Genomic DNA, 17,914 nt, shown 5'->3' with positions numbered 1-17,914 from the left:
AAGGAGTAAGCGTCTTTTAATTTCATGGCTGCAATCACCATCTGCAGTGATTTTTCTTGGAGAATTTCTTCCAAAATCCTACTTGAGGGAGACTGACAAATACCTAAAATCATTCTCACATCTCCCATCAGTTTTCCCATCTCCAGGGTGAGACCTTTCATCCTTGTCTGTGTGCTTTGGTTTAATTCTTCTCATTCTCTGGTCAGTCATGCCAGCTCCATTTCAGCTTGACAACGACCCTACTGATATGTGCTGTCCAGAGTCTAGAGTAACAGTCATAGTCCTAGGCACTGACCAGTTATCACACATGTCCTGGGGTCACAGCTAAGTTAGTAACAAAACAGAAACTTTGTGATGATGGTAGATGGGTTCAATAAAGGACAGAAACGATATGGACCTAACATAAGCAGAAGATATTAAGAAGAGATGGCAGAATACACAAAAGAACTGTACAAAAAAATCCTCATGACCCAGATGATCACAATGGTGTGATCACTCACCTAGAGCCAGACATCCTGGAATGTGAAGTCAAGTGGGCCTTAGGAAGCATCACTATGAACAAAGCTAGTGGAGGTGATGGAATTCCACTTGAGCTATTTCAAATCCTGAAAGATGATGCTGTGAAAATGCTGCACTCAATATGCCAGCAAATTTGGAAAACTCAGCAGTGGCCACAGGACTGGAAAAGGTCAGTTTTCATTCCAATCCCAAAGAAAGGCAATGCCAAAGAATGTTCAAACTACCACACACTTGCACTCACCCACACACTAGTAAAGTAATGCTCAAAATTCTCCAAGCCAGGCTTCAGCAATATGTGAACCGTGAACTTCCTGATGTTCAAGCTGGTTTTAGAAAAGGCAGAGGAACCAGAGATCAAATTGCCAACATCCATTGGACCATCAAAAACAGAAGAGAGTTCCAGAAAAACATCTACTTCTGCTTCATTGACTATGCCAAAGCTTTTGACTGTGTGGATCACAATAAACTGCGGAAAATTCTTCAAGAGATGGGAATACCAGGCCACCTGACCTGCCTCCTGTGAGAAATCTGTATGCAGGTCAGGAAGCAACAGTTAGAACTGGACATGGAACAACAGACTGGTTCCAAATAGGAAAAGGGGTACATCAAGGCTGTATATTGTCACCCTGCTTATTAACTTATATGCAGAGTACATCATGCAAAATGCCAGGCTGGAGGAAGCACAAGCTGGAATCAAGATGGCTGGGAGAAATAACAATAACCTCAGATATGCAGATGACACCACCCTTATGGCAGAAAGTGAAGAAGAACTAAAGGGCCTCTTGATAAAAGTGAAAGAGGAGACTAAAAATGTTGGCTTAAAGCTCAACATTCAGAAAACAAAGATGATGGCATCTGGTCCCATCACTTCATGGCAAATAGATGGAGAAACAGTGGAAGCAGTGGCAGACCTTATTATTTTGGGCTCCAAAATCACTGCAGATGGTGACTGCAGCTATGAAATAAAAAGATGCTTACTCCTTGGAAGGAAAGTTATGACCAACCTAGACAGCATATTAAAAAGACAGTAAAACAAATTAAAAAGAGACATTACTTTGCCAACAAAGGTCCATGTAGTCAAGGCTATGGTTTTTCCAGTACTCATGTATAGAACTGAGAGTTGGACCCTAAAGAAAGCTGAGCGCCCAAGAATTGATGCTTTTGAGCTGTGGTGTTGGAGAAAACTCTTGAGAGTCCCTGGGACTGCAAGGAGATTCAGCCAGTCCATCCTAAAAGAAATCAGTCCTGAATATTCATTGAGGGGACTGATGCTGAAGCTGAAGCTCCAATACTTTGGCCACCTGATGTGAAGAGCTGACTCACTGGAAAAGACCCTGATGCTAGGAAAGATTGAGGGCAAGAGGAGAAGGGGACGACAGACGATGAGATGGTTGGATGGCATCACCGACTCAATGGACGTGAGTTTGGGTAAACTCCAGGAGTTGGTGATGGACAGGGAGGCCTGGTGTGCTGCAGTCCATGCGGTCACAAAGAGTTGGACATGACTGAGCAACTGAACTGACCTGAACTTACATTCTATGTTCAGGAGAAAGTGCTAGAAATAAAGGACTAGGTTTTCGTGAGGGGTGGGGGGTGGTGGGAGGGTGGTCTGAGATGGAAATAAGGGTTTCTCTGTAGACGTTAGAGTGAAAGTGACAGTCATAGAAAAGGGGAAGGAGTGAAAATGGGGAACTGAACATCTTTAGAGGAAAGTAGAAAAGGATTCAGAGACCGGGGCTTCCTGGTAGTCCGATGGTTAAGAATCCGCCTTGCAATGCAAAGGACACGATTTGATCCTTGGCCTGGGAAGACCCCACATGCCTTGGAGCAACAAAGCCCTTGTGTCGCAACTACTGAAGCCTGAGTTCCAGAGTCCGTGCTGGACAACAAGAGAAACCACTGCAGTGAGAAGCCTGTACATGGCCAACTAGAGGGTAGCCCCAACTCGGCCCAACTAGAGAAAAGCTAGCATGCAGCAATGAAGACCCAGCACAACCAAAAGCCAAAAGTAAATAAATATAAATCTTTTCAAAAGAGGATTTTGAGAACCCTTTCCTCCCTCCCTTCTTCCCTCCCTTCTTTCCTTTATCTGGTATTTTTCTTCTGTGAACCACACAGCTGTTGCTTGAACCCTCATTCAGTAAGCTTTCTGGTCAACCCAAGATTGCAGCTTTCCTTTAGGAACCTCCTAGCAACCACTTCAACTCCAAACTGCCTTCATTATCAGGCTTGCATTCCTTAGGACACAAAACAACATTCTAAATAGGATTGGAGTGAGCTTTGAACACCATACGGAGCTGGATAGTCAGTGCGAGATGAATGGAATGTTGAAAGGAAAGCTGAGATACAGAGAAAACAGTTGTTCCAGGGCAGGACGCGGGTCAGGGCAAGAGGGACGGAATTCATTTCCTTTCCTCGGAGAACACATGGGTCACTTTCAGTCTGAAAAGATGCTGGGTTTGGCTGCCAGGAAGTGAAATTTCACGCTCAATCACAATAACCAGCTTGGGCCTTATGGTTCACATAGTCTGTTTCTCTTTTGTCTCATGGCTTTGATTTTTTTAATTTCCACTTAAACTGCTTCATTTTGCACATTTCCTTTAACTTGCCTCAAATCCTGTATAGCTGGGGCATTTTGACATTTACAAGATTTCTGCTACATCCCAGACACTGCTCAGGGTGTTGCAGAGAACCAGCTCTGATTCCATGTTGGAACTGTTTCTTTGACTCGCTTTGTGTTGCTTGTGTTATTATTGTCGTCGTTGTTGTTCAGCCCCTGAGTCATGTCTGACTCTTTGTGACCCCATGAACTGCAGCACGCCAGGCTTCCCTGTCCTTCGCTATCTCCCGGAGTTTGCTCAAACTCACGTCCGTTGAGTCCATGATTCCATCCAACCATTTCATCTTCTGTTACTCCCTTCTTTCCCTGCCCTCACTCTTTCCCAGAATCAAGGTCTTTTCCGATGAATCAGTTCTTCTCATCAGATGGCCCAAGTTTTAGAGCTTTGTTGTTATAATCACATATAATGGCCTGCCTCAGAGGACCCTGCCCCTCTGCCTGACTGTTGCAGTGGCTTTGTTCAGCTCACAGAGAGATAATCTGACCCTGCCCGCCTGTGAACGGCTGCAAGAAAGATGAGATTAACACATAGCTTCCCAGATGCTGGGCTTTCCTGGAGATGTTTTGCAAGACAGATGGCTCTTTTTACTTCATTTCCTCCTTGCCTCTCCCTCTTTATATTGTCTTTTGGCTTTAGTTCCTTACTGCTCTTCTCTCTGGTTCTGTAAAAGAACCTGGCATCCAGACCCTGATAAGATAGTTATTTTGAGACATTTTCTGCCATCTTCTCTGTCAGCTGACTTTCTGAATAAAGTCTCTATTCTTTGCTTCCACACCTCATCTCTTATTCATTAGCCTTTTGTGTGGTAAGCAGATCAAGCTTGGACTCAGGAGCAAGGGCAATCCACTCATGGGGGCGCACATACTGCAGGGTCTAAAGTGCAGAGGCAAACAAGCAAAAACAGAATTTAGACTCGGGGGGTTGTTCTGGAGAAGATGAGAAGAAAATGAAGAGGGAGGAAGGCTTTGGAGAAGGTGACAGTTGGGATTAAAGAGAAAGGCTGAGAAAGAAGAAGAGAGAAACAAGTGGAGATTCCCTGGTGGTCTGGTGGTTAAGACTCTGCACTTCCAGTGCAGGGAATATGGGTTCAGTCTCTGGTTGGGGAACAGATCCCACATGCTGTTGGGCCAACAAAAAAAAAAAAAGAGAGAGAGAGAGAATGAGTGAAGAGGGGTTAAGAAAGTGAGAAGCTGTGTTGAATAATGAATTGCAGGACTCAAAGAATGGGGTTGAAAGAGGGAAATGGCTGAATGATGTAGGCTGGGTGGATTTAGGAAGATTTAGGGTAAGAGTAGAAAAGAGAAAAAGGCAGGAGAGGCTGATTATCCATAGAAAAAGGTTGGGTGTTAAGGATTCAGTTGTGTCCCCACCCCAAATTCATAGGTTGAAACGCCAAATATTCAATGTGACTAAAATTGGAGGCAAGACCTTTAAGAAAGTCATTAAAGTTAAATGAGGTCATAAAGATGGGGCCCCGATCCAACAGAACTTATGTCCTTACAAGAAGAGGAAGAGACATCACAGATCCCTCTCTCTTTTTCTCTCTCTGTGCCACATGAAGATACAGTGGGAAGCTGATCATCTGCAAGCCAGAAAGAGAGTTTTGGACTTCCCTCCTCCAGAACCACAAGGAAATACATTTCTGTTGTTTAAACCTTCAGTCAATGGTGTTACCCTGTTGTGACTGCCTGAGTGGACTGTCATGAGGCATATGGAGCTTTCAAGTCACCAGAAGAGGCCAGGAGAATCATTGTTCACCCCAATCTGCCCATCTCTGGGCATGTGAGCAGCCACACACACTTTAAATTTCTTCCTGAAATTCAAGAGACAGAGGACTTCGGCTCTGTTGGGGAGGGGATTGTGTATTCACATACATATGTGTCACTGATAACTGACGGTGAGGCTTTGGGTTTTATTTGTAAATCAGTCGTGTCTGACTCTACAACCCTATAGACTGTAGCCCTCTAGGCTCCTCTGTCCATAGAATTCTCCAGGCAAGAATGGTGGAGTGGATAGCCATCCCTTTCTCCAGGGGATTTTCCCTATGCAGGTATTGAACCTGGGTCTCCTTCTTTGCAGGCAGATTCTTTACTGTCCGAGCCACCAGGGAAGCCACATATGTGTCACTGCTAACTGATGTCGAGGCTTTGGGTCTCATTTGTAAAATAGGGTTAAACACCTTACCAGCCTGACTGGTGTGTTGGGAAGATTTGATGAAGGTTTGCTTAGAAGAAAATGGGAACTCATTTTATGCCTCTAGATTGTATTACATTGAACAATATGACATTGTTTTTTCTTTAGGTCTAAGACACATCAAAGTTTTTTTTTTTTTTCACTTGTACACATTCTTCTTTTTAAGGTTCTTTCCCATTATAGCTTATCCCTGTGCTATCAATTAAAACCTTGTTGTTTATCCATTCTAGATGCAATAGTTCACAGCAATTGTTTTTAAAATGGGAACATGCCACATAAAACCCCAGGTACGTGGATTATCCTGAAATTTTTTTTTTTTTAAATCTGGTACCTTAGAGCTACATTAACCCTGGAGAGCCCTATGGGAGTGGGTGATGACCATCCATGTTGTTTGGAGAGTGTGGTTTCAGGCCCCCTGGGTCTCGGCCACACTGTAGATTTTGGGTGGACTGTATGGTATAGAGCTATGATAACGTGTTGTTGACAACATCCAGAGAGATGGGTATATTTTCTTTTCTGGCAAAAGCATTAGGTCATCAATGTCGATTTGTGTAAGCAGATGGCAAGCACAAATCATCCCAAACCAAACATCTTTGACCTTGAATAATCAAAGCAACAAGGGAAAGGCGCTCTGGATTTCACTTTGACAACTCAGTGGAAACACTTCGGTCTTGGCCAAAATTCTTTCCCTTGACAGTTTATATTCTCGTGCAAGTCCATTCACTGAGTACCTAGTGTGTGTCCACGCCTCTTGCTTATGCTTTTGTTTTTAATCCCCAAGAGTCGGCTCATTGGAAAAGACCCTGATGCTGGGAAAGATTGAAGGCTACAGGAGAAGCAGGCGGCAGAGGATGAGATAGTTGGATGGCATCACTTACACAGTGGACATGAATCTGAGCAAAATCCAATAGCTAGTGAAGGACAGAGGAGCCTGGCATGCTGCAGTCCATGGGGTCGCAAAGAGTCGGACACGACTGAGTGACTGAACAACAAGAGAAGGTGTCAGTTTGTCCATTGAGAAGAAATCCCCTCAAACAAAGAGGCCGAGGTCAAAAATGAGCTGGCTGGCCAAAACTAACAGCTCCTGACACTGACTAGTATGTGTGTCTCATCTTCTGACTTACAAACGTTTTCTCATATAATATTTTACTTAAGATATCAGTGGATCTGCTGGAGTAGATACTTATTGTTCTCATTTTCAATGATGAACGGAGGCTCAGAGTGTTCAGATAACTTGCCCACAATCACACACACAGCCAGGAAGGATTAGGACTGAACATGTCACACCCGCAGGTCACAATTTCCGATTCCTCATTCTTTTTAGCTAACTAGAGTGAAAAGCAGAACCGCAGCATGGATGAAAATCAGCTTTGCTACAACTAAATTGAAAGAATAATCTGGGGCTTCCCTGGTGGCTCAGTGGTAAAGAATCTGCCTGCCAACGCAGGAGACATGGATTTGATCCCTGATCAGGAAGATCTCATATGTCTCAGAGCAACTAAGCCCGTGTACCACATTTACTGAGTCTGTGCTCCAGAGCCTAGGAGCTGTAACTAATGAAACCCACACCCTAGAGCCCCTGCTCCACAGCAAGAGACGGTGCTGAAAAGAAATAATCTGAGCAACATACTTGATCTTTTTTTTTTTCCAAAATGGGCTGACTAGCAAAGCTGATGCAAATTTAGCATTAAGGAGAACAGAGTATTTAAATCACAGAGAGTAATAGCTCCCCTGTGACCTGGACTGAGAGACAGTGTCCAGTGTAGTATTAATAGTTAAAGCAGTTCTGGAGAGAATCTGCTCCTCCTTAAGCCATCGCTAATTGAATTTTACATTCTTTCCTGTGAACCCTAGATTGGGTTCGGATTACTTCTCCGTGCAGGTCTCTGCAAAGCTGCTACCCATCCCAGGAAACTGATGTGGAGTTAACACTGACTGTGAAAGTCATCTGGTATCCGGTGTCGAGGTCTGGACGTCATTTCCAGAGGGGCGTGGGTATGTTTGGTGAACCACAGTGTCAGGGAAATTTCTCCCTGCAAGTCCAGGGAGACCCTGGAGAGGGTTAGGTAGGCAGCTGGTGATGGTCTTTAAATGTTTAAGAAGCCAGAGGAAAGTGGTGGGATTCTTGCTACTTCTAGAAATAGAACAAGACCAGTGGAGAAACATTTAAAAGGGTCAGATTCTGGCATAAGAAAGAATTTTCTGGTGACCAGTGGTATTTTAATGGAAAGTGAAAGTAGCAAAGAGGGTCCAACTCTTTGCGACCTCATGGACTATACAGTCCATGGAATTCTCCAAGCCAGAATACTGGAGTGGGTACCAGGGAAGCCCAGGGCTGCCTTACTAAAAATGAACATTTTGCTATGATTGGTGCTGAAGCTGAAGGTGGAGTTTGTAGTGTGGATAAATTCTCAAAGTTTGTCTGGGACCATTTCATTTCAGACTCAAGAAAAGACAGGAGGATGGAAATATGACAATTTCTGTAGTATTATAAGGACTTTGTCCCTAAATTGTTTTCAGGAAATGACAGTTTTTACGTCTCTAGGTTATACTGGAGTTTATATAAAATTGCCATTTTGTGTAGATAATAGAATGGTTAGGGTTTCCCAGGTGGCACTAGTGGTAAAGAGCCTGCCAAGGCAGGTTTGATCCCTGAGTTGGGAAGATCCCTTAGAGAAGGCCGTGGCAGCTCATTCCGGTATCCTTGCCCGGGGAATCCCATGGACTGAGGCGTCTGGCAGACTACTGTCCAAAGGGTCACAAAGAATCAGACACGACTGAGCGACTCAGCTCACAGCACGCGTGCAATGGAATGGTTGAAGGTCAGCCGTTGTATATGGTTCAACATAATTCATGCAAAGGGAATAGACTCGACTCTTTAGACCTATGTCACAAGGAGAGGAGGACGGACTGAGAAACTGTGATGACCTCACTGTGCATAGCTTTTGGGCTGTTCTGCAGCAAACTGGGCTTCCCTGAAAGTCACCTGTTGAAGTACCTCACCAGGTGACTGTACTTGGAGATAAGGCCTTTAAAGGGGTGATCAAATTAAAATGAGGGCCTGAGGATGGGCCCTAATCTGGTCTGACCAGTGTCCTTGTAAGAGGGGGAACTTGGCCATATGCTCTCTACAGAAAAATGGCCACATGAGGACACAGTGAGAAAGCAGCTGTCTGCAAGCCAAGGAGAGAGGCCTCAGAAGGAATCAAACCTGTGGCACCTTGATCTTGAACTTCTAGCTTCCAGAACTGTGAGAAAATCAATTTCGGTTGTTTAAAGCACCCAGTCTCTGGTATTTGGTATACGTGGGTATATGGAAATATGGAGGCCAGCAGCCAGGGGTAAAGGGGACGAGGAAGGGGGCAAGAGATAGATTTTTCAAGACACCCTCCCCCCAGGATCATACCAAGGAATGTGGTCTTTATTGGGAAGGAAAAGAGGTGAGGTGAAGGATCTGAGGAATGGGTATGAACACCCGTGATAAAATAAAATGAGTTGGTAACTCAAAGAATCCCTACACTGAGATGCTACCGATTTCAAGTTAGATTTTACAGCGGCCTGGGGTCAAAATTACCTAAAGAAGTCTTTTTCCAAAAAAAGTTTAAGGTGCAGGAAAGAAACTGAAAAAAATAACTTACTAGTTTAAGAGCGTAATGTGGTTTGAGGATGCTGGCAATTGGCAAGGCCACCAAGTGAAGTTTTAAGGACACCTCTCAAATATCATTCGTGCACATCTAGTAGGATGCGTCTTAAGGCAACCGTGTCAGCTACGGTTTTCTGTTACGGGCGGTATGAGCAGGCACTAAGCGTGCAAATATTTAATGCTGTCTTATCGATAACTTCTGATTAATTAGGACTAACTCCCGCCCCTTGCTGGGGAGACAGACTGACAAATGCATGTGGGACTTCGAGCTCCCTTCTAGTCCTTTGGCTGTGGACAAGTCACTTTGCCTTGCTCTCATCTTTCAAATAGGATTAAGTCTCCATCCCTGCTGCCTCACAGATAGCTGATGAGATGGGGTAAAAAGCCATTCCATGAGATTGTCAGTATTTCAAACAGTCAGACTATGTTCGTGGTGAAAAAAATCTCCACTTAAAACAAATGTTGTAGAGAACAGATCTATAAGTTGCCAAGGGAAAGGAGGTTGGGGAGGGATAGATTGGGAGTTTGGGGTTAGCAGAGGCAAACTATTATACAGAGAATGGATAAAAAACAAGGTCCTACCGCCGTAAAGCACAGGGAACTAGATTCAATACCTTGTGATAAATCACCATGGAAAAGAATATAAAAAATGTTTATATGTATGTGTGTGTATGCATAACTGAATCACTTTGCTCTACAGCAGAAATTGGCACAACATTGTAAATCAACTTTATTTTACCAAAATAAATTTTAAAAAATGGTAATTGGAAATGTCTACTCTAGGATGAGTCAGTACCAGGGCTCTGAACTGCTAGTTAGAGAATTAGGAATCCTTGCCAGAGTCCATGTGGCAGGGTCGGAAGGGTGTGGGTTTTGAAGATGACTACAACTGGAGTTTAAATACCTATGCTTCCCTACAGTGCTCGTAGGATGTTAAGTAAGTGATCCACTTCTCTCATCTGAAAAATGGGGACATGTAGACAGTATAGGCAAGGTACAGGCACATAGTAGGTTCTTAATAAAGAGCCTGATAAGCTCTGGTGATCAACTGAGCAACTTTGGAGATGCCATTTCATCAATTACCAGAAGATGTATTCTTCTAGCCACTGCTGAATACCTTTTGGGTTATGTGACAAAATAACTTAGAGAAATATTATTCACGTGCGTTCTCTACTCCCAACTTATCGTGAGAAGGTTGCCTGGCTCTTTGGGCTTCTTTGTTTCAAGGTTATACAGGAAGAGCAGGAAGCAGACATTTCTTAAAAATAATATTTCTTCCTTTCTTTCCTAAAGCCCAAGTCCAAGAGTAGACGCTGGGAAAGGGAAGAATGCAGGGCTTTTGATGGGCGACTTTCCCAGACCGGGACAGTCTGGGGTTGGGGACCAGGGCATCCATGAGAAGTGGAAATGCTATGTGGCCAGACCGCAGAGGACAGGACAGCAGAGGGTCACTCAGACCCCAGCTTCCCGGCTGGACAGTGACCCTCACTTCCCAAGCGGGGCTGGAAAGCGAGTCCACAGACATCAAAGGGACAGGCGATTTATAAGAGAGGGCACAGTGATCTGAAGGAGGACCTCCCCAGTTCTGGTGACGGTGGGGGTAGGAGCCTGATCACTTCTGAAACTAAACTTCCTGCTGCCACAAACTCTTGGAATCAGATTTATGTTGTACGAAATAAAATGGAAAAATGTGAGATTTCTTGAAGATCCATGTTTGTAGATTGATTCAGATCTACTACAGTTGTAAGGCATTGGAAAATCTAAAGATGATTTCATTCCTGCTCTCTGAAGTTCACCCTCTGTGGGAGCTGAGTGCTGAGTGCTAAGTCGCTTCAGTAGTGTTCAACTCTTTGCAACCCTGTGGACCCCATCCCACCAGGCTTCTCTGTCCATAGGATTCTTCAGGCAAAGGGTACTGGAGTGGGCTGCCATTTCCCATGTGGGAGCTGGTGGGAGTCATAGGACCCTGGCACAAATAACTATTATTCAGAGCACCACAAGGGGGCTTCCATGGGGGCTCAGCGGTAGAGTCCGCCTGCCATCTGGGAGGATCCCACATGCTATGGAGAAACTAAGCCTGTGAACCACAACTATTGAGGCTGAGCTTTATAGCTCACGAATTGCATCTACAGAGCCCATGTACCAAATACTGAAACCCAAGCACCCTAGAGCCTGTGCTCCTTAATAAAAGAATGCTGGTCTCCTGCATTGTGGGCAGATTCTTTACCATCTGAGCCATCAGGGAAGCCCACAATAAGAGAAGCCACTGCAATGAGAAGCCTGTGTCCTGCAACTGAAGTGTAGCCTCTGCTCATTGCAACTAGAGAAAAGCCCACACAGCAACAAAGACTCAGCACAGCAAAAAAAGACAAAACAAACCCAACCCCCAGCAAGATCCTGGGGTGGTATCGCACCGCAGTAAGTGTTCTCAGACACAAGGGGAGGACAGCTGACTTTTGCAAAAGGCAGACAGCCAAGAAGATGGATAAAAATTTCTCCTGAAGGAATATATGAAAATATACCCTCCCGTAATCCCTGCATGCCAATCTCATTATTATGCAATTGCTATAGCTGTAAACGCATAAAAATTTTGTAGACTCTCAAGTTCTTTTGGAAACAGGCCTGTTTGATAGGAACAAGTCTGGAAACTGGTGATTGAATGGTGAAATGTGTGGGTAATGATGTCCATAAAAGCTCTCAGAGTTTTTAGCTCCATGGAGTCTGAAAGCTGAGGAAATCCTGAGAGGTCCGCCTGCCCCTCTTGCTCCTTCCATTCTACCCCCTGTCACTGTAAGGGTTAAATCTGGATGTAGTGAGGCCTCAAGGTCGTTGCTTGGATAGATCACTGTGGTGGTCATGGCTTTGGGGTAGCAGGATTAGGAGCCTGGGTCTGAGAGCATCCGCATCCCTTAGGGATTTTGGGAGCAAACAACTGCTGTCTCCTACCTGGACAAACATGGCTTCCCAGTAACCGGAGGTTTCCTCTTTGCCCCTGCTGCACAGACTAATTAATCATCTTCAGTTATTTGCTCTTAAGCACTGCCAGGCTGTTACTTTCTTGTTTACAAAGTTTTAATGATTCCTCTATTAAAGAAATCTAAACTTTGTGGTTTGGCATTCAAGGCTTTCTATCATCTGATTCCAACCACATCTTTTTTTTTTTCCAACCAAGTCTTTTTTCCCCCAAAAAATAACATAAATTTTTATTAATTGCACATTTCTATAATAGCATTTGCCTACATTTTTGTTATGTCTTTTGGGGCATTTTCTAGCTAACTACTTTTTTTTTTCATTTTTAGAATTTTCTTTTTTTTTTTTTTTGTTTTTTGATTCAGATACAATTAACATAGAACATTCTATTAGCTTTAGGTGTACAACATAATGATTCAACATTCATATGTATTGTGAAGTACTCACCACAGTAGGTCTAGTTAACATCTATCACCAAGTGTCAATTTTTGTTCTTGTAGGTACCAAAATGGTGAAGAATCCACCTGCCAATGCAGGAGACTCAAGAGATGAGGGTTTGATCCCTGGGTCAGGAAGATCATCTGGAGTAGGAAATGGCAACCCATTCCAGTATTCTTGCCTAGAGAATCCCATGGACAGAGGAACTTGGAGGGCTACAGTCTATGGGGTCACAAAGAATCAAACACGACTGAACACGCAGACTATGAAGACTTTTAAGATCTAACCAAGGCTTTTGAGCTCATTTCCCTCTTCTTTCTATGCACACCCTTTCTTTCACCAGGTGGATTTTCTGACACTCCCCAAATTTTCTTCTCACTGCCTGAAATTCCCCTCCTGTTAATCTGTATCTATCCTTCAAGGTCGAGTGACACATTATCTCCTCTGAAAAGTCTTTCCTGGGTGAGGGATACAGAGAATCAGATGGACTTGAGTTTGAGACTATACTTCCTGGAAGACTTCAGGCAGATTACTGCCTTTCTCTAGGGCTTAGTTTGTTCATCTGTGAAATGGGCAAGTCAACACTCACCTTGTAGCCTTATAAAGTACACATGAGTTATCACTGCAAAGTACTTAGCACAGTTTCTCACCCTTGGTAAATGTCAAAGAAAGTTACCTACTGCTCTGATCATTCCAGAGACTTGAGGTCTCGCTTTTGCAGAATTCACTTTGAGCTTCTCCTATATTCTTCCTTGAAAACCTAATTTCACATTTTAGAAATGAGAACACACAGTTTATTTTCTCTACCTTATTGACAGAGTCATTGACTCAGTGGTCATGAGTTTGAGCAAACTCTGGGAGATGGTAAATTCCGGAGATGGTAAAGCCTGATGTGCTACAGTCCATGGGGTCCCAAAGAGACGGACACAACTTAGTGACTGAACAACAATCTAACTGATGGCTCCTTGAAGATGGGATCATGTTTTATTCTAGCTTATGCCCCTGCCTTTGACCACCAAATACAGGCCCTCAAATCAGAGGCAGAGGTTGGGCTTTTGGGTGTGAAAATGAAAGAATTTGCTTTGCTTTTATTTTTCTCTTCTTATAAAAATTGACAATAGTTTTAAGGAGAAAAACTCAATTTTTTTGATAGGAGAATCTCAGTTTGGGAGTTTCTGTTTCATTGAAATAGGGTGGCATTCATGCAGTGGCAGGTGAAGAGTGATAAATTTCGATTAAATCTTGGAAAACTTCATGGGCTTGCAGGCCACGGTAGCCTCAACTCCTTGGGCCAACCCAACCATATTCTAGCATGCATTCCGAGTTCCCCATGTGTGACACTCTTTGGGGACCAAAAAAAAAAAAAAAAGTGGTTTCATATTCTAATGAGTTCTAACTCATTAGATTAGATTCTAATGACCCACTCATAGAAAGATAGAGGACAAACCAAGGAACTAAAACGTGAGAATTCCTGCGGCAAAGAAAGTAGCATCTAATAGCCAGTCAGAATAACTAACATTCCAAGGGGCCAGACACTTTGGCCCCATGACTTTGCCAGACACTTTGATAGTAGGCCTTTTTCATTAATACTCTAATTAAATCCTTCAAATGTCCTCATAAGAATGCAGATAATGGTCCTCACTTGACAGATGGAGCAATCTGGGTCCAAGATTACAAGGCAGTTAAGGGGTGGAGTTGCGATTTGAAGTCACATGTTTGTGACCCTACAGCCTGAGTTCTTGGTCGTCTGCGGTGTATAGTTTTATGCTTTCCCAAATTTGCCTGACCAGGCGGTGCTTTTGGTTATCATCTTATTAATGACCCAAGAAACTGACCTGAAATACACTTGGGGAAACAGAGCCTCACCACCTCCCTGGGAGCAGCCATGACCTTTAATCTCTCTTTGCTCCTTGGCTTCTGCCTAGATGCTCTTGACCCTATGGTCTCTCCCATGATATTTCATTCCTCTGCCAAGGTCTAGTTCAAATGCAACTAGGAGCTCTCTTTGATTTCAGCAGGCTGATTTACAAAGCCCCTCTTAAGTTTTCCATAAACCTTCCAGGCTGTTACCACTTGGTGTCTCCATCAAGGGCCAAGTTCAAAGAGCCTCGGCAAAGCTTCTGGCGCTGGTGGACACATAATTAAGGTCTACTGAGTTGCAATAGTGTCTCCTCCCCAGGCGCCTGAGGGGCTGAGTCCCGCGTCTGGGGCTTCCCAGGTCCGGATCCACGGACTCGGGGTGTGCCGCTGTAGCTGGCAACCTGGTCTAAGTCTGGTTCTAACGCTTTTCAAGGTTCAGACAGCGTGGCCCTCGCACTCTGGCAGTTCATTAGTTAACGCTCTCGTCCCTCACAGATGTGGCCTCTGTCCCAGCCGCTCTGAGGTGAGGAGGCACGATTAGGTCACCCTGGGCTGCACCTCAGCATCCTTTTTGGGGACAACCCTGACCCGTCTTTTCCAGGTTTCATCACAAAGCCCCACACCCCGACTCCCGCCCCCTGTGGCTGCGCCCCAGATGAGTCATCTGGCTTGGGGCTTCATTAGCAACTCTAATTGCCTTTTTGTTTTGGTCCTCTTTGGGGCCTCCTCGGGGCCCAGAGGCGGGGCCTGGGGGCTCTGGCTTCCAGAAATGCCGCCAGCCTCTGTGGGAGCCCGAGATGGGAAGTGCGCGCTCCATCCGGGGGCGAGTCCCCCACGCCACGCCGCGCGCGCGTGGCCCGCACCCATCCCCGGGGTGCACTCAGGCGCCACGCAACCCCTGGCCATCCCAGCTCCCCGGCTGCCGGCAATGAGGTCACGGGGTGGGGTCCTGGAGACCCCCTCCAAATAGGGCGGGGGCTTCCCCAACTGGCCTGGGAATGGTCGGAGAGGACGAGAAGGAGGAGATGCTAGCCTGCCTGTCCAACCCACTGTTCCCTCTCTGGAGGTTGCGTGGCTGGCGTGGATCGCCCAGGAGGGGGAGGGAAGCAGCCAGAGTCTGGGAAGGAACTGGACAGTGAAGCGGCAAGGCGGGGGTCCGACTTCCTCCACTCACCCCCGGGGGTGGAGGAAAGGGCTAAGCTTTCTCCCCACCGCCTTGCCAGTGAGCGGATGGAGCTGCCTCCTCGGTGTTTCTACTATCTCTGTCCTTCCTTCTGAGCTTAATCTCTCTCCCATCCCCAGGAACCCCAAAAGGCAGGGGAAGCCGCTGTAATCCACTTCATGTCATTAGAATTTGACGCAGAAGGAAAAGCTTTCCACAAACAGATCAACCGCTGGTAGCCGAAAAGCCGATAGAGCCCTGTGGACCCCAAGAGCCAGGGCTCCCAGGTAGCACCCCACTTTCTCACCCAGGCCTCAGAGACCTGTGATCAGTTTCTGCCAGCAGTGGGTTTCACAGATCGAAGTCGACTTGGTGTCCCAAACCACTCAGATTCCTGCAAACGCACAGGGTTTTCTAACCTCTGCCTGCAAGTTCATATGTGTGCCTGAGGAATGAACGTGAGGTCTGATAAAATCTCAACCTGCACGCGGGGGGAGGGGGGTGGGGGAGGTGGGGGTGGGTGTGGGGGACACATTTGCAAATCTCTTTTTTTCTGTATCTAGTTTTTTTTTTGCACCTGGAATTCTCTCTTGAAACGATGACAAGACTGATATCACAGACTTTCTCAAGGAAACAGAAACACACATCACTTACGTTCCTCTTCATCTAAAACCACAAACATGCTTCTCCTAGATCCTGGCACAGAAAAACAGGACTGTCATAACCTCTCTTCCTTCTCAGGCACAACCAAGAAGACCCAGCCACCCGATTCAGTCCATAGCATTGCTTGTCAACTGCGACTTCACAGATTTTGAGTTGAACTCTTTCTCCCTGCCCAGGACATAATATCTGTAACAGTCCTTTTTGTCACTCCAAAAGAGAAGTCAAATGACTTATTTAACTTTTAAAATACGTAGGCTGCAGAACAAGCTTATAAGAATTCAGAGTAAGCACACTTCAGAGAATTTCTGGACTAATGTTGCAGTCTTCCATGGGAAAGATTTCTGAGTTAATAGCAAGATCACGGTTTCGGAAGTTAAATTGCCTATAACGGGATAAGAAAACATAGACACTGTGACCTTGGCAATACATGAGCCCGTCAGCACACTGGCAAATGCTAGGCACGTCAGATTGGAGACCTGCACACAATTTCTGAGAGAAATGGCATTTTTCATAGACTCAAAAATGGTTCACAGAGGTTCCTGTGACAAGCGGAATAGAAAGTAGGAGAAAATACTACAGCTGAGGATTTCCGACCTCTGACTTATCATTTGTTGACATACTTTCTACAAGTTCCCCATTTCCCTACAAGTAGCTGTCTTAAATCCTTTCAGTAAATATTGTTGATGAAAGCCAATAGGAGGGGGGTGGAAAAAGAAAGAGAAAAAACGCAGAGAAAAGGGAAGCTTACCTTTTCTAGGCATTGCTGATATCAAACCTTCCACCAAATCATGAGGCTTTCTTGCTTCTCTTGTCCCATGAATTCAGAAACCATTAAACAATGTTTCCAGCAGAAATATGTGTTTATTATTTGAAGCAGCTTCAAAACAACTTAAAAAATAGCTTGATGAAAAATAAAGTGCTGGTCCGCGCGTGAGAGTACTTTTGAAGCCTGGAGCTCATACTGTTGTACAAAGTTTTGCAACTGTCTTTCTCGGTTTAAACAACCTCCTGCTCCTCCCAGGCACTTGCCAACTTCTATAATTTAAAGCAACTGCGATCCTTCCCATAATACTCACATTTCAAAGAGCTTAATATATACTCTTGTTAGGAATGAGTGGGAGTGGGTGACGTCCTGCAAACCCCAGGCTGAGGCAAATGAAAAGCGAGGGTTTCGGATATCTAAATGGTTCTATTTCTCTCTTTTATCCATTGCTCTCCTCACCATGTTCCTTCAAGTGGCTTTTGCCTTTTAAAGTGATGCCTTAAGACCAAGTGGTATCCCTTCATTGGAAGCAAATAGCACACAGGAAAGTTTAGGTCCCTATTTATGAAGAGTGATGCTAGTGAAATTGTGTTTAAACGTCACTTTTACTGGCAATTATTTCCAGACAATTTCTCCCTAATGCAGCTGTTTGAAAATTTAAATTAGTGTACACTGTGTTTTACTAAGAGAGGAAAATGTCTAAAATGATGTTATTTGCATTCTGCAAGAAAATTATTGTCTCTGGGAAGGAAAATTTGTTTTGCAGTCTCTATCCATGTAGCTGAATAAATCTTCTGACATTAGACCTATAATCGATGTTAGCAATTTTTACTATTTTCACCACCCTTCCCCAACTGCCATTAAACACACACATACATGCGCGCGTGCACACACACACACACACACATTTGTGAGTTGAAATTTCAGCCAGCTTCAAGTGTGGTCAACTGAAATTGGTGACTTAAAAATATTTATGGTCTATCTTAAAGCATGTCTTGCTTAGCACCCGATAGATGGCAAATACTTAATAAACATTTACTGAATGAATAAAATATTGCGTGGGTTCAGATCAAGTAACGATT

General features: G+C 44.6%; 1 protein-coding gene across 2 annotated transcripts in view; it reads right to left on the bottom strand.

Annotated features, from left to right (window-relative positions):
- Window positions 1-17,233, bottom strand: part of C1QTNF7 (C1q and TNF related 7) — a 128,879-nt gene extending 111,646 nt beyond the window's left edge. Inside the window, exon 1 of one of the 2 annotated variants that reach the window (XM_070372715.1) lies at window positions 16,818-17,233. Coding sequence is in view for 1 of the 2 variants with exons in the window: in XM_070372716.1 (XP_070228817.1) it covers window positions 16,818-16,830 (13 nt within the window). In the remaining variant the exon portion in view is untranslated. The remainder of the gene's footprint in view (window positions 1-16,817) is intronic. The other variant, XM_070372716.1, reaches the window with a different exon arrangement.
- Window positions 17,234-17,914: the final 681 nt, after the last annotated feature.

The sequence above is a fragment of the Bos mutus genome, chromosome 6 (assembly GCF_027580195.1).
Source record: "Bos mutus isolate GX-2022 chromosome 6, NWIPB_WYAK_1.1, whole genome shotgun sequence".
NCBI lineage: Eukaryota > Metazoa > Chordata > Mammalia > Artiodactyla > Bovidae > Bos > Bos mutus.
This window is presented reverse-complemented; position numbering and strand designations above follow the sequence as displayed.